Consider the following 18,062-nt stretch of genomic DNA (forward strand, 5'->3'; position numbering starts at 1 on the left):
ATAGCATGGATCTCTTCCTCTGAGAATTACCTATTCATATCCTTTTGGCTATGTATAAACTGGGGGATAATTTATTCTTATAAATTTAAATTCTTATAAATTCCCTAAATATCTGAAAAATTTGACTTTTTTCAGAGAAATGTACTACAGATTTTTCCCCATTCACCTGCTTCTCTTTTAATTTTAGCAGATTGAATTTCTTGTGCAAAATCTTTTTAATTTTATAGAATAAAAATTGTCCATTTTTTGCTTTTTTTGATCCTCTGTATCTCTTGTTTCTTCATGATCTCTTTCCCTATCTATATTTCTTTTTTTTTTTTTAAAGCAATCGGGGTTAAGTAACTTGCTCAAGGTTACATGGCCAGTCATTTCTGGGTGTGGTGCCGAGTATCTGAGCCCAGATTTGATTCAGGTCATCCTGTCACTCTAGCTGATGCTCTTACTCGCTGAGCCACCTGGCTGCCCCTAAGCAATTGGGGTTAAGTAACTTGCTCAAAGTTACATGGCCAGGTGTTTCTGGGTCCTATCTATATTTCTAATAGGTCATTTCTTCCTTACTCCTAATTAACTGAATCTCCATGTTCATTTGGAGATGAAGGGTAAAGAAGTCTTTAGGGGCACCTAGCCTCCTGATCCTGTGGATTTCATACTCTGGTAGGGCATTACCTCACTCAGAGTGAGAACCTGAAAAAGCCTTAGTCCAAAAGGGCCAAGATCTCCCATTGCATCCTGGGCCAGCACAGAGTATAGCAATGAAATTTGAAGAGGCTCACCTGCTGAGGAAGTCTGGACATATCTCTGTAAAGACCATACATAGTATGTCATAGTTTCTAGGTGCCACATTGCTGAGCAGTCAGGAAGACCTGAATTTAAATCTGACCTCAGACACCTACTAGTTATGTGACCTTGGGCAAGTCATAATCTTTGTTTGCCTCAGTTTCCTCAACTGTAAAATAGGGATAATCATAGCACTTACCTCCCAGGGTTCTTGTGAGGATCAAATGAGATACTATTTGTAAAGTGCTTGGCACAGTGCCTTGCACATAGTAAGCATTATATAGATGCTAGCTGTTATTATCATCATATAGTGTTTAAGATAATACCTTTTATGTCTAAGTCACACACGCATTTGGAACTAGTCTTGATTTCTAGTATGAGATGTTGGTCCATGCCTTGTTTCTGCCAGACTACCAGTTTTCTCAACAGTTTTTATGGAATAATGAATTCTTGCCTCAATAGCTAGGAATTTTTGGGTTTATCAAACAGTAGGCTACTGTGTTAGTTTGTTTCCATATATTGTTCCCCTGATCAACCCCTCTATTTATTTCTTAGCCAGTTGTTTTTATTTTCATAGTTTATTAGTATAGTTTGAAATATGGTATTGATAGATACCCTTCCTTCCTACTTTTTTTTACCCTGATTCCCTTAACTTTCTTGTTCTCTTCCAGATCAATTTTGTTATTATTTTTATAGCTCAATAAAGTAATCCTTTGGTGATTTGATTGGTATAGCATTGAATAGGTAAATTTCTTTACAAAAGTATTGTCATGTTTATTATATTGGCTCAGCCCACCCACAAGCAATCAATTTTCACTTCAAAAAACATGATTTAGGGCAATTTATGAGGAATATATTTCTAGAATCCTACTAAAATTTCAAATTAACTATGTATTAATCTTTAGGTGATTTCAAGTGCCCAGTCAAGGAAGAAGTAGCAATTACAAGTGGTGAATGGGAAGTGCTTGGCCGACATGGATCTAATGTAAGTTCTTTCGGTTTAGTCAGCATCTCCTATGTCATGCTATAAAATGAATATACAAAGTGAAATGATTCCTGCTCTTAGATAAGATGTTATGGAGAGCTTGAATTGATGGGGAAGAGAAAGAGAAATTTTCCATTTATCCGACTCGTGAAAGTGATTTAATAAGTATTAACATTTCCCTGTCTGTCCTTCATAGTAGCTTGAATTTTACTTTGTCATACCTATAATTAAAATGTTGCAATGTTGCTTGAATATTTTGGATCAGGAGTTATCCAAAGGATTACTGGCTTCATAGGATCCTGAAGAGCCATCATATCATTAATGTGTAACATATACAGTTGGCTTGATGTGTGCTGCTAGCATTTAGAGCAGAACTGAATGTGACTGCCACAAATTGATATGGGACTTATTAAAGGATTATGTGTACTAGCTACTGTAAATGTTGCCTTTTAGTCTTCAAGGTGAATATAGAGGGAGAAGGAAGAACAGGAACCAGACTTGTTTGTGTTGCTAAAGAATCATAAACAGTCAGGTGGAGAATAGTCTAAACTTTAATTCCTGGTTAAAGTCTAATATTCTCTGGTGTAGTTACAATACACATTTTTTTAATCTTTTCAGAGACTCAGTTGTCTTTACTATTAGCTGTTACCTTGTATCACTTGAGAAAGTTTTTATACAGAGTTCTAGAGCTGTCAGGGAAAAGAACAAGTAGCAGTGGAATATATTTGATTATTTTGTGACAAAGAAGAGTAATCAGATTCTCAGTCTATCAAAGGAATTTCCAAAATTGTTTTCATGTAGGTCTAAAGATTAGCCCAAAGCTACCAATCTATGGCAGTAATACCACTTGGATAATTGGTAATGTCATTCTACCTCTTACCATTCTACAATCCATTTTTTTCTCTCTATTTTCTCCTTTTATACTATTATTTTTCTTCTCTTTTTTTCATTCTCCCTACCTATATGTGTCTTAGACCTACGAATGAATTGTAATGGCATTACATTAGTTGGTGGTACTCAAGATCAGCTTCTTGTTCCCACTCAAGGTTTCTAATTTCATAGAATCATAGATATAGAACTAAAAGGTTCTCAGAAATTGAGACTCAGAGGTGTTATGATCTTATGTTAATAAATGACAAAGCCCAGGACTTGCATCCAGTTCATCACACTCCGATACTACATTTTTCCATTCTGTCGTACTGTTCTTTCTGCATGTGGGCAGGGAATTGACTAATCATGTTCAGTTTTGGACAGTCTGGCTTCCAGCTGCTATTTGAAGACTATCTTTATAAAGGACAGTCAGTCCTAACATTTTACAGGGATTAGCATAAACCTAGGAAGTCCCTTGTGTCTGTGTCCTGCCCTAACCCACTGTCTTCTTCCATTTAGGTTTTACATATACCATGTTACCCAATGCAACTTATTTATTTCTGCATTCATTCAGGAAAAAAAAAACTTTAATAATAGAAAACACTTAACTTTTTAAAATAAGACATTTTTTAAAACCAAAATTTTTTTCTCTTTTTTATTTTTTAGTTTACATCATTCATTTCCACAAGATTTTTAGTTACAAATTTTCTCCCCAATTTTCCCTACGCACCACCCCAAAACAGTGTTCCCACTGAATATCCCCTTCCCCAATCTGCTCTCTCCCATATCTTCTCCCATTCCCCCTTCCACTTTCCAGTAGGGCACGGTAGATCTCTGTGCCCCAGTGCCTGTATATCTCATTTTCCAGTTACATGCAAAATATTAAGAATAATATGTGTGTGTGTATATATATATATATTTTAAACATTTGATTTTAAAACTTTGGATTCCAGGTTCTTTCCCTTCCTCCCTTGTTACCCACCTTCACTGGGAAGATAAGCGATTCAGTATAGGTTACTGAAAGTCACTCAGCTAAGAAATGTCATAGATAAGACTACGCAAAACATTTCCATAGTGGATATATTGTGGAAGACTGACTATATTTCCCTCTATCCCATCCCCCCCCCACATGTTCTGTTCTCTACTTTGATCCTTTCCCTTTTCAAAAGTGGATGTTTCCAACTTCCCTCCCCCCCAGCCTGCCCTCCCTCCCATTATCCCCCCTCTCTTCCCCTTCTCCTCTACTCTCCTGTAGGGTGAGATACCCTATTTAGTGTGTATGTCATTCCCTCCCTAATCCAGATTCAATGAGAATAAGGTTGACTCATTCCCTTTTGCCTTCCTGTTCTTCCCCTCCATTGTAACAATTTTCCCTTGCCTCTTCTATATGAGATAATTTACCCCATTCTGTCTTTCCCCATCTCCTCTCATTATATTCCTCTCACCTCTTAATTTCACCTTTTAAGTATCATCCCTTCCTATTTAATTGATCCCGTGCCCTCTGTCTATGTATACTGGTAGACATATATACTCACACTCACATATGTATTCATATGCCCATATACCCTCCTATATAAACATACATATGTATGTATACATATACACATACATATATATACACATATATACATTTCTATTCCCTTCAACTATTCTCATACTGAGAAAAGTTTCATAAGTTACAATTATTGTTTTTCCATGTAGGAATGTTAATGGTTCAACTTTGATAAGTTCCTTATGATTTCTTTTCCCTGTTTACCTTCTCAAGCTTCTCTTGCTTCTTGTATCTGAATGTCAGATTTTCTATTCAACTCTGGTTTTTTCATCAAGAATGCTTGGAAGTCCTCTATTCCACTGAATGACCATATTTTTCCCTGGAATATGATACTCAGTTTTGCTGGGTAGATGATTCTTGGTTTTAATCCCAGCTCCTTTGACCTCTGGAATATCATATTCCAAGCCCTTCGGTCCCTCAGTGTAGAAGCTGCCAGGTCCTGAGTTATTCTGATTGTGTTTTAAAGAAGATATGAGAGAGAGCAGAGTGGGGAAGGGGATATTCAGTGGGAATGCTGTTTTGGGGTGGTGGGTAGGGAAAATTGGGGAGAAAATTTGTAACTCAAATTTTAAAGATATGACTAGGCCATCTGAAAAAGTTACTTTGAGTTTTAGCAGATATTTCATAAATTGTTATTTTTAGAATCACATTTGTATCTACAGTAGTAGATACCTGTTCAGAGCATGTTTGTATTGACAGTAATAGAAAACGTACAAAGGTATAACTGAAAGAAAATATTTTTTTCAGTATCTTGACACAATTTGTTAAGAATGTCTTGTTTCTGCTACTGTGAGATTTTGTTTGCTTTTTGAGTAAAGGAAACCTTTTCACTGTACCTTCTTTCACTTATTTACAAGCTATGCTGTGGTTTTAACTATGACTCTGAATTCAAATGCTCCAAGAGAATTTGAAATAATGTATTTTTCATATGTAGATATAACAGAGAGGAGCTGGGCAGTAGAAGAAAACAGAGAAAGGGCATATGTAGAAATTAGAAGGAGGCCCTTGTATTCTGATGACTTGGGTTCAAGTCTTATTTATGACATTTCTTAGCTGAGTGACTTTCAGTAAGTCCTGGCCTTTCAGCACCCCCAGTAACTCTCTAAGATTGTAAGTTGTATGTGAGGTGCCAGTCTGCATTGGTAAAGAGTATTTCCACTAAAGTGTACACCCATGAAATCACAGAAAAAAAAGGATAATGGGTAGAACAATCCTAACTAGCTGGGAAACTGCCCAGAACCTTTGGTTTTAGAAAATAAAGTGCCAATTAAAAGATTCCACATAATGCTTCCAGAAAAAAATCCTATGATGCAAATTCCAAAATACACTTAAATTAAAAAGTTCCATGGACATCAAATTCTGCAAACTATCATGAGAAAGTTCTTTAAATATTAAGGAAAGGAAATTCAAAAAACATAGGAATAGTTCCAAATTGCTCTCCAGAATGGTTGGATCAGTTCACAACTCCACCATCAGTTCAGTAGTGCCCCAGTTTTCCCATATTCCCTCCAACATTTATCATTTTCCTTTTTTGTCATAATAGCAATCTGAAAGGTTAGAGGTGGTACCTCAGAATTGATTTAATTTGCATTTCTCTAATCAATAGTGATTTAGAGAATTTTTTTCATATTACTATAGGTAGTTTTGATTTCTTTGTCCGAAAATCACCTGTTTATATCCTTTGACCATTTATCAATTGAGGAATGAATTGTATTTTTATAGATTTGACACAGTTATCTATATATTTGAGAAATGAGACCCTTATAGATAGTTGTTGCAAAAATTTTCCTCCTGTTGTCTGCTTTCCTTATAATTTTGGTTTTATTGGTTTTGTTTGTGCAAAACATTTTTAATTTTATGTAATCAAAATCATTTATTTTATATTTGTAGTGCTAAGAGATTTCTTTCTAAATGTATGCATAAGGAGACAAGCAGAATTCAAATAGAAGTGATGATGTAGAAACAGGCATGAAACATGATGACCTAAGTCACAATATTCCACCTACAGGTCTGAATTGAGAATCAGTGTTTTTGCAGGACTAAATTACAGAATGGGAGGGTGCATAAAAAGGGAGCAGGGTGGAAGAACATAGGAGGGGATTATGGGATGTAGCCTGAGTAAGTCAAAGGCTAGCAGTGAAGGGAAAATAACTCCTATATCCTCTCAGGAAGAAAAAAAAAAACAACAAATGGGCAGAGAAGCAAAGGCAGAAACAAGGGAAAGAAAGGAGAAATCTTATTTCTTTGATGAGAAGAGGTACCACTGATGAATGCTTCTATAGGAGAAGAGATATTCCACAAAGGGAGACCAGGACCTTAAAATGGATATAATCTGCAGGGATTTGGTGCTTAGAGAGATCACTTGTCCTCCCTTAAGAGGAGAATAATAGCTCCTAGGGACAGCTGACACCCAGAAGAATGGAAGGCACAGATACAAGGAGATCTTGAAACACACGGGGGAAAAAAACCTACCATTGGAAGGCCTGAGTCAAAAATGAACAATGAACTGCACAATCAGGAACATAGGAAAATCTCCACCATGGAATAACATCTATCTATAACCTGCAGGAATTGGTATTTCTAAGAGTGAAGTACAATAGAAAAAAAGGGGGGGGGGGCAATAGGGCAAGATCTTTAGAAGGAGCCTGAAGTATATACCTTAGAAGCTTTAATTCCATAAGGAATAGAGATGAAAGAAGGGCAAAATAAGCATAGGAACCATGGATCAAATAATAAAAATCTGTAATATACAGAAAGGAAATATAAATAATGAAGAAACTGATGGAAAGAAATTCTTTTTAGAGAAATGCGCAGAAAATGGAATTTTAAAAACTATTGAATAGAAAAATTTGAAGGAGAAGAAAGGGAATTTTTTTACTTGACTCTTTACTGAGAACGAAAAAAAGAGGGGAAAGATTAAATAACCAGATGAAAGCAAACAAAAAAAAGGAACTAATAAGTTAAGCAAAATTCCAAAACTAGGGAAAGAGATAACCAGGGAGAAGTTAGTGGGGGGAGGAGTAGAGATAGAAAAAAGGGTGTTAAGGATGAAGAGAAGAGAGACAGTGGGATTGCCTCAAAATATATTAAGCTAAAATGATTGAAATGACATAGTACTGTGTTAACAGAGGAAGAGGGGGAAAATGTTAATTGGAAAAAAAAAGGTATTAGAGACAAATAGAAGAAAATATAAAACCTAATAATAACTTTAAATGTGAATGGATAAACAATCTAATAAAATGAAAAAGTGATAGATTGGATAAGAAAAGGGTATTCCGGGGCGCCCAGGTAGCACAGCGAGTAAGAGCACCGGCTCCAGTGTCAGAACGACCTGGAGATCGAATCCCGGGCTCAGACACTTAACACCCACCCAGAAACACCTGGCCGTGTAACCTTGAGCAAGTTACTTAACCCCAATTGCTTAGGGGCGGCCAGGTGGCTCAGCGAGTAAGAGCACCGGCTCCAGTGTTGAGACGACCTGGAGATTGAATCCCAGGCTCAGACACTCAGCACCACACCCAGAAATAACTGGCCGTGTAACCTTGAGCAAGTTACTTAACCTTGATTGCTTAAAAAAAAAAAAAGGGTATTCCATAATCAGTTGCTTATAAGAAACACATTTTAAGAAACAAAAACATATAGAGTAGAAATGAGGGTCTAGGGGGAAAAAATTTCATCAGATGAATCCGGAAAAGCAGAAGTTGTAATTATGCTATCTGACAAAGCAGAAACAAACATTCAGAACATTAAAAAAAGATAAACAAGAAAATTATATTATATTGAAAGGAACCATAGACAACAAACCAGTATCAATATTAAATTTAAATGCTCTAAATGCCTTAGCATCTAAATTCATAAAAGGAAAAAAATTAACTGAATTACAGGAGGGTAAAGACGAACACAATAATAGCAGATTTTAATGTCCCTTTCTCAGTTTTAGATACATCTAACAAAAAGAAAACCAAAGGGAAAATGTAGAACTGAACAAAATGCTGGAGAAAACAGAACTAAAAGACTTATGCTGTCTTCTAAAATTGGCCTGCTAAAGACGCACATACATACACACACACTCACACACATACACACATACACATATACACACACCGCACAACAGGGAAATTTTTCAAAAACTGACCATGTACAATGTCGAAAGACCAAAATAGTAAATATATCCTTTATAGATCATAAAGTAATAAAAATAGTAATCAATTCATGTAGCACAAACAAAAGATACATACCCATATAGGAACTTTACAGTAAAATACTAAATAATTAGTGGGTCAAAAAACAAATCATAGAAACAATAAATATATGAAAGAAAATTATGTTTATGAAACAAAAATTTCTAGGATGCAGCTAAAGCAGTTCTTGGGGGGGGGGGTGTGAATCATATCACTAATGTTAACAGAAAAAAAAAGTATTATTGGGCATAGTAAATAGAGCACTGGCCTTGGAGTCAGGAGGACCTGAGTTCAAATCCAAACTCAGACACTTGACACTTACTAGCTGTATGACCTTGGGCAAGTCACTTAACCCCAATTGCCTTGCTTTTCCCCCAAAAAAGAGTATTAATGAACTGCATATCCATTTTTGAAAATTAGGAAGCTCACAAATAAGCCTAAAATAACATAAAAGAAGAGATATTAAAGTTTAGAAGAGAAATAGATAAACTAGAAGCCCCTCCCCCCCAAAAAACCTCCAGGTGTAGAATTATAAATAAAACTAAAAACTGGTCCTTTGAAAAAACTGATATGATTAAAGAGGAAAGAAAATCGAGTCAACAAAATAGCAGATAAGATGAAATCATGATAAAACCAGAAGAAATAAAAAAAAAATTAGAACCTGTTATACACAGTTACATGCAAACAAATCTGAGAAACCAAAAATAGAGGAATATCTTCAAAAAAATAAAATACCCAAACTAATAGAACATCAAATAGAAATCTTAAATAATCCAATCTCAGAAAAGGAAATAGACCTAGTGTAAAGGAATTACCAAAGGAGGGGGAGAGGGAGGGAAGGCAGGGAAAGCTCCTGCCCCTGATGGATTTATAGGAGAATTCTATTAAACTTTTAAATAACAAGTAGTATCAGTAGTACACAAATTATTCTCAACAATTGAGGAAAAATGCACCTGACTAGATTCCTTTTACAAGACAAACATAAGCCTAATACCAGACCTTGGAAGGATACAATTATCACTAATATCAATTCAAAAATTTTAAATAAAATCTTTTCAAACAATAACTATTCATTCAAGAAATCATTCATTATAACCAAGTTGGATTTTATTCCAGGGGATTGAAGACTATTTCAACATTGGAAAAACAGTCAGTATAATCTTAAAAAAAAAGTCTCACGCCACATAATTACCTCAATATATTCAGTAAAGGCCTTAAACAAAGTACAACAAACATGTCCAAAACTCTATAAAATATAGCCATAGAGGAACCTTTTTTCAATATCATAAGTAATATCTATTTGAAACCAAAAGCAAGTATCACATGTAACTGAGATACACCAAAACCTTTCCCAATAAATTCAGCAGCAAAACAAGGATGCCTACTCTCCCCAATGGAGATAGCTCAGGACCTTGAACCTATGAGCTTTGGGAAGAGCATTGTCCCTTAAGACTACTCTTTCTGGGGACAGCTAGGTGGCACAGTGAACAGAGCACCCGCCCTGAAGTCAGAAGGACCAGAGTTCAAATTTAGCCTCAAACACTTGACACTTAACTAGCTGTGTGACCTTGGGCAAGTCACTTAACCCCAATTGCCTTGCCTTTCCCCCTCAAAAAAAAAAATACTCCCTCTGCCTCCAACTCAGCCATCATTCTGGGAAACAGCCCCCATGGAGATGTGACCTAGAAAGCTGCAAGTGCTAGAACCATAATTACTGAAGTTACAGAAAAGGAAATTCTTGCCACCAAAACCCTTAGCACTGTGAAATGGTTTAACCTCAGAAAGTAATAGATTTTATCATTAGAAATAATCATATTAAATTATCTGAAATATTAAAGTATTAGCAAAGATTAGCAGCATATTCAAGAAACTGATATGATCAGGTTGAATTAACAAAAGGAATGCAAAGATGGTTTAACATTAAGCAAACTCTGGGGGAGGCCAGGTAGCACAGCAAATAAGAGCACTGGCCCCTGAGTCGGGATGACCTGGGATTGAATCCAGGCTCAGACACTTAGTACCCACCCAAAAACATCTGGCGTATAACCTTGAGCAAGTTACTTAACCCCAGTTGCTTAGGGGTGGCCAGGTGGTGCAGTGAGTAAGAGCACTGGCCCCAGAGTCGGGATGACCTGGGATTGAATCCGGGCTCAGATACTTAGCACCACACCCAGCAATAACCTTGAGCAAGTTACTTAACCCCAATTGCTTAAAAAAAAAACATTAAGCAAACTCTGAACGTGATATTAATAACAAAATTAATTAAAACAAAGTGATTATATTCTGTAGAGACAGTCTCCAAAAATATTGTATCCATTTTGTGTTAATTTTTAATTGGAATAAAAATATTTTTACCTTACTGTGACCAAAAGTATCTATCTTAAATCAAAACCTAGCAGTATTTGTAATGGGAAAAACATGGATGAGAAGAAAGATGGAGTGATTAAATTTTTTTTTAAGTACAACATTGAAAGCCCCAATAAGATCAGAGTTAAAACAAGGTCACTTACTGTTTTCCACTTTTATCTGACATAGTGCTCAAAATGATAAGTAGAAAGACTTTGAAATTGAGGTAATAAGCATAAGCCAAAAAAAGGTAAAATTATCTCTGTTTGTAGATAATGTGATCTACTTGGAGAACCCCAGAAAATTCATGAAAAAAATAGTCGATAGCTACTAGATTTAGGAAAGTGGTAGAATAAAAAGTAAATTCATAGAATCAGTAGATATTCTGTATAAGTTACTACAAAAAAAAACTAGAGGAGATATAAGAGCACAAAAAAGTGTGTTGAATATATGAGAATTAACCTATCAACATATATCTTAGATAATATGATAAAACATTTTTTTACAGAAATAAAAACACTCCAAACAAATTGAAAGATATTTCATATTCTTGACTGGTTACAATATAGTGAAAAGGAAGATATCCAAATCATTCTATAAATTTAGTATTGCGCCAATCAGATCATCAAAGGAATATTTTATAGAATTAAAATAACAGTTAATTTGGAGCAATCTAAAGTCAAGAATATCAGAAAAAATAAATTTAAAAAATAAAAGAAGGTGTTGTTGGCACTACCAGATCTCAAATGATACTATAAAGCAGTAATTACCAAAAATAATTGGTATTAGATTTAAAATAGAAAAGTAGATCAGTAGGATTGCCCAGATAAGCAAGCTTGGAAACAAACATGTGCAGCAGTCAGCCCTAAAATAAAACAAGGTCCAGGGGAAGGGATTGCTTACTCAACAAGAAGTATGGAGAAACTGAGAAGCAATTTGGTAGATTCAGATTTCGATTGGCATTTTATTATACCTTGTACCACAATAACTTTCAAACCAGTAAATGACCTCTATGTAAAAAAGTAAGTTTTGTCATTGTTTTTTAATAGAATAGAATGAAATGTTATCTTTTACCATTATAGTTAGCGAAAGAATTTGTAACTAGAAAAGGAACAAAAGAAAATCATCAGACAGAAATTGTAATCTAAATTATTTAAAATTTAAAACACAAAGGAACATAAAATCATTCCAATTAGAATCAGAAAAAATTATATGTAATGGGAAAAAAATCTTTGTATTGAATAACTCAAGTCTTTTGTCTAGATTCTATATGAAACTGGCATATATAATGATTGATCCATTCCTTAATAGGCAGATTGATCAGAGAAATATGTACACTTTTCAGAAGAATTGCAAACTGTCACCACCAAAAAAAATATTCAAAATTACTAATGAGTAGAGAAATGTAAATTAAAACAAATTAGAGGTACCACCTTAGTTACACTCATTAGGCTAACAAAGACTAAAAGATGGGGGTGAGGGTGGGAAGAAACTTGTTTAAAGGGCCTTGAAAAGGTAATCAGGCTTCATTGCTAGTAGAACTGGGAAATATTTGAACCATTATGGAGAAAAATTATAACTGTAAAAACAATTACTAATTTTTCATGCCCTTTGATCCAGAGATCCAATTTCTGGTACTTTATATCTGAAGAAGCAAAAAAAAAAAAAAACTCCTTTGTACACTAATGTTCATAGCAGCATTACTTGTGATAACAAACAGCTGAAAACAAAATATATGCTGATTGGGAAATGACTGAACAAATTATGATATGTAATTCTAATGAAATACTACCTTACAACAAATCAGAAGAATCCAGAGAAATTATAAGATTTGTGTGAAACGATGCAGCTTGACTTGTGAGCCAGAATACCAATGTACACAATAAGTAGAGTAGAAAGAAAATCAACATGGAAAGACATAAAAATTCTGATCAGATGTGACAGTCAGTGTTGGGTATCATACTACCAAAAGTTAAAAGCTATCTCTTTGTTTTCTGTTATTAATCAAAATGTTTTCTAAAAGGATTTGTTGAAAAGTATCTTGCATTAGAACAGTATATTTTGAAATTTTGAAAAATAAAATAAAATCAGACCACTCTAAATGTGGTGGTGGTGTATTTTGTTTTTTGTTTTTTTTTTAAATGCTTTATGAACTTCTGATTTACATCATTCGTTTCCACCAGATTTTGAGTTACAAATTTTCTCCCCATTTTCCCCCACCCATCCCCCCAAAACAGCAGTCCCACAGGATATCCCTGCCTCCAATCTGCTCTCTCCCATATTTTCTCCCATACCCGTTTTGACTTCTCCAGTGGATCTCTATGCCTCAGTGCCTGTATATCTTATTTCTTAATTACATGTAAGATGGTATTAATAATAGTGTATATATATATACACACACACACACACATATATATATATATATTTGAATATTTGATTTTAAAACTTTCAATTCCAGATTCATTCCCTTCTCCCCCTGCCACCCACCCCCACTGGGATACAAGCAGTTCGGTATAGGTTGTACATGTGCGGCTAATGCAAAACAATAACATAGTAGATATATTGTAAAAGACTGACTATATTTCCCTCCCTCCTATCCCACCTCCCACTTGTTCTATTCTCTACTTTGATCCTGTCCCTTTTCAAAAGTGGATGCTTCCAACTTCCCTCCCCCCCCCAGCCTGCCCTCCCTTCCATCATCTCACCTCTCATCCCCTTCCCCCCCTATTCTCCTGGAGGGTGAGATCCCCTATTTAGTGTGTATTTCTCTCCCTCCTCAAGCCAGATTCAATAGGAATAAGGTTGACCCATTCCCTTTTGCCTTCCTATTCTTCCCCTCCATTGTAACCATTTTCCCTTGTGTCTTCTGTATGAGATAGTTTGCCCCAATCTGTCTCTCCCCATCTCCTCTCATTATATTCCTCTCACCTCTTAATTTCACCTTTTAAGTATCATCCCTTCCTGTTAAATTGGTCCCGTGCCCTCTATCTATGTATACCTGTATACGTACATATACACATTCACGTATGTATTCATATGCCCGCATACCCTCATATAAAGACATATATATATATATATATTTCTAATCCCTTCAACTACTGAGAAAAGTTTCATAAGTTACAATTATTGTTTTTCCATGTAGGAATGTTAAGAGTTCAACTTTGATAAGTTCCTTATGATTTCTTTTCCCTGTTTACCTTCTCATGCTTCTCTTGCTTCTTGTATCTGAATGTCAGATTTTCTATTCAACTCTGGTTTTTTCAGCAAGAATGCTTGAAAGTCCTGTATTCCACTGAATGACCATATTTTCCCCTGAAACATGATACTCAGTTGTGCTGGGTAGGTGACTCTTGGTTTTAATCCCAGCTCCTTTGCCCTCCGGAATATCACATTCCAAGCCCTTCGATCCCTCAGTGTAGAAGCTGCCAGATCCTGTGTTATCCTGATTGTGTTTCCACAATATTCAAATTGTTTCTTCTTGGCTGCTTGTAATATTCTCTCCTTAATCTGGGAATTCTGGAACCTGGCTATAATATTCCTAGGAGTTTTCTTTTTGGGATCTTTTTCAGGAGGTGATCAGTGGATTCTTTCAACCTCTATTTTGCCCTCTCGTTCTAAAACATCAGGGCAGTTTTCTTTGAGAACTTCTTGGAGGATGCTTTCTAGGTTCTTACTTTGGTCATGGCTTTCAGGTAGTCCAATAATTTTTAAATTATCTCTCCTGGATCTATTTTCCAGGTCAGTGGTTTTTCCCATGAGATATTTCACATTGCCTTCTATTCTTTTATTTGTTTGGATCTGTTTAACAGCATCTTGATTTCTCATAAAGTCATTAGCTTCCATTTACTCCAATCTAATTCTGAAGCAATGATTCTCCTCAGTGAGCTTTTGAGATTCTTTTTCCATCTGGCAAATTCGACTTTTTAAGGCATTCTTCTCCTCATTGCCTTTTTGAGCCTCCTTTGCCATTTGAGTCAATCTGTTTTTTAAGGTATTATTTTCTTCAGTCAGGCTGTTGACTCTCATTTCATAATTTTCTTGCATTGTTCTCATTTCTCTTCTCAATTTTTCCTCCACTTCTCTTATCTGCTTCTTAAGGTCCTCTATGGCCTGTAACCAGCTTGTATTTTCCTTTGAAGCTTTTGGTGCAGGAGTTCTGACTTCACTGTTTTCCTCCTGTTCCATGCCTTGCTCCTTCTTATCCCCAAAATAGGAATGTAATGTTGGAATCTTCTGTCTGCTTTGTTTCCTTTGCCTGCTCATTTTGCCACTCAATTATTTGATTTTTGGTCTTTTTGCCACAGTAGGACTCTGCCACCAGACAGGGGGTTTTCATCCCAAACACTAGGGTTTTTTCTCAGTTGCCAGAGGTATTAGATGGGTGCCCATCTGAGGTCTCCACAGGCTCTGGCAAGCTGAACACACACCCCAGGTCCTCCACCCTAGACTGCAATCCAGATCCAAGCAGGTTAAAGCAAGAGCGATTACCCCTCAGACTGGTGCTTGGTCCCCCTACACTCTGCAGGCCAGGAGCTGAAGCCACCACGTGGTGCTGGCTGGCTGTGCCCGCACTCCCACTTACTTGGTCCCAAAGTCCAGAATGCACTGGCCTCTCACCTTGTCCGTCGCATCTATGTATTGATAAATCTGGAAACGGCCACAGCTGCTGCTGATCTGGAGTCCCTCTGGCTGGCGGCTGGTCAGGCCCGCCCTGGGGCTAGAGCCTCCCAGAGCTCTGCGCTGGCCGATTCCTGCCGGCCTGCCGGGCTGTCCTCAGCGGGAGGTTAGCTTCTCTGTGTCATTTTGTGGGTTCTGCAGCTCCAAAGTTTGTTTAGAGTCCCCTTTTTACATGGATTGGGGAGGGTGGAAGCCGGAGCCCGGGAAGGTCGTGCTTCTACTTCTCCATCCTAAAAGCTGGGTTCAATGGCAGACACCTCCCAGTTCCTTGTCCAGATCTCTAGGTAGGTCCTGCTCCACACTGAAGTTCACAGGGTCCAGTCTATCTCAAATCCTTCATAATTTCTGCTCCAGGGAATTCAAGGCTCAACCAAGCCATAAACAAAGTCTCAGCATCCTGGTCATGCTTCCTCAGTCTTCTGCTTCCTCAGTCTTCTCCTAGGCTCCTGGGCTCCTCTGTCACCTGGGCTCCTGGCTCCTGGGCTCCTCTTCAGAAGAAGCTCTACTACCACAAGTTCTCAGAAAATTCTGGCTCAGTTCTTGATTCTCTCTTCTGTAGCTGCTCTGCCACCAGATGCTGGTCCCAAGAAATTCTCTTTTGTTTTTTTTAATGGGATTTATTTCCTATAATTTTCTTAATAAAAATACATTCCCTGATCAGGCGGGAAGCTGCCAATTCTTAACATATCCTACTGTTTTATTTCTTCATTAATAGGATTTATTTTTAGCTGAAATCATAAACTCAGTGTATTAGTAATGGTAAGAAGACAGAGTAGTTTATATCCCTAAAGGGGAAAAATGCTAAACACAAGTCAAAGAGTAACCAAATGGATGAGATTGAAATTGGACCATAAAACTTAGTTTTAGATACATTATTTGTTCACTATATAAAATCAAAATGAACATTGACGACTTTTTGGGTTTTGGCAGATTCAAGTTGATGAAGTACAGAAGCTGGTGTATTTTGAAGGCACCAAAGACTCCCCTTTAGAGCATCACTTGTATGTGGTGAGCTATGACAATCCTGGAGAGGTGACAAGGTTGACAGATCGTGGCTACTCTCATTCCTGCTGTATTAGCCAGGTATTAACTCCTGTCTGAATGGTTCATAAAGACCCTGTCCATATTTTGAAGTAAGTAAAATTGGATTGTGTAGCAATTTAACTCTTAGGTGCATTAAACTTAATATTAACTTCTCCCTGAAGGTACATATTATAGAATCATAAAAAGTTAAAACATTATTCTGTCCCCTGCTATAGCATAGTATAGCTCAAACAGAATTTGTCTAATTCAGATTTTAAAATCTCTTTTTATAATACCATGGAGCGAAAAAAAAAAACATAAGGAAATGATTGTCTCTTTTTCCCTTTCTCCAGCATTGTGATTTATTTATAAGTAAATACAGTAACCAGAAGAATCCACACTGTGTGTCCCTTTACAAGCTCTCAGGTCCTGAAGATGACCCAGCACGCAGAACAAAAGAATTTTGGGCCACTATTTTAGATTCAGCAGGTATTCAGTTTGTTTAAATTGACATTAAATGAGAACAGTGAATTAACTAACTGTAGCTGTATGTGGTCTATACACTATTGGGTTGATCTTTCTTTTTGTTATTGCCACCACTTAGCTTATTCTCTGAGCTGCTAGGCTTTTAATTAGTTCCACCTTCCCCAGAGTATCTGTTAAATAGTGAAATTAGATGGGCTGCCACCTACATTTAGCAGAAGTGTATCTGGCTAGCCTTTTTGAAAATAACACTAGAAAAGCTATGATAGATTCGAGGATGCTTCCTGTACTTATAAATAGCTGCATGAATTGCTAGATGAGCAAAAGGAGAGGAAAATGCCTGCTGACCTAAACACTACTTGCTCTCCCAGTAAAGCTTTCCAGCCAGGGAGGTTGCTTCCTTGCAGAAAAGATATATCAAGTAGTTACCTTGAATGCACATGAAACTTCTTTGTGACTGCAGGGTCATAATGCCTGAGAACTACATGTCCAATTAAATGACTTGGTGTCCTAAGAACAAATTACAGTCTTGCTTTAGCACCTTTTGAACATGCCCTGTTCCAGAACTCATTTTCTTAGTATATATTGAGAAATTTTGGTGCAATTCCAAGTTACTTAATCTACATAGAAGAATTCATAGCAATACAATTTAATTTCTACTCTGATTGTAATGCAAACAAAACTTAATTTTGCATCTTTAGGTGGAAAGGAGGGCCAGATATGTGTAGTCTTAGTGAACCAAATACAATTTTGAAATATTCTACTTGGTCATTCAGTGGTGGAAATAGCAAAAATAGTGCTGGCCTGACCGTTAAAGTAAGCCATACTGAACTTGACACAGCATATTGACCACTTCTGATCCAGTTCACAGTTGCTTTGTGTGTATATACTTGACTTTAAATGCCTTTCTTCTGTACTTCAAGAATTATACAAAACTTATTTCCCCTCCTGTAGTGTGGGTCTTTTGGTATGTTCATTAGAATCTTTTGAAGATGAATGCTCTTGCTTTATTTTCAACCTGCCAGTTGAAGAGAATGGGCAGTTATTTGTGTGAATGAGAGAGAGAGTGAGAGTGTGTGTGTGTGTTTGTGTGTATACATGTGTAGTTTCTTCTTGTCCAGGAGGAAGATAGGATTATAGTGCTCCTATATAAATGCCCTTTGGAATT

At 36.5% G+C, this 18,062-nt stretch overlaps 1 protein-coding gene across 1 annotated transcript in view; it reads left to right on the forward strand.

Annotated features, from left to right (window-relative positions):
• Positions 1-18,062, forward strand: part of DPP8 (dipeptidyl peptidase 8) — a 72,012-nt gene that overhangs the window by 37,237 nt on the left and 16,713 nt on the right. The window contains exons 12-14 of the mRNA XM_069098274.1: positions 1,683-1,762; positions 16,319-16,471; positions 16,765-16,900. Coding sequence (XP_068954375.1) covers positions 1,683-1,762; positions 16,319-16,471; positions 16,765-16,900 — 369 coding nt within the window. The remainder of the gene's footprint in view (positions 1-1,682; positions 1,763-16,318; positions 16,472-16,764; positions 16,901-18,062) is intronic.

This window comes from Petaurus breviceps, unplaced genomic scaffold (genome assembly GCF_028583685.1).
Source record: "Petaurus breviceps papuanus isolate PSGF00001 unplaced genomic scaffold, PetGlider_PUasm1.0 37, whole genome shotgun sequence".
Lineage (NCBI taxonomy): Eukaryota > Metazoa > Chordata > Mammalia > Diprotodontia > Petauridae > Petaurus > Petaurus breviceps.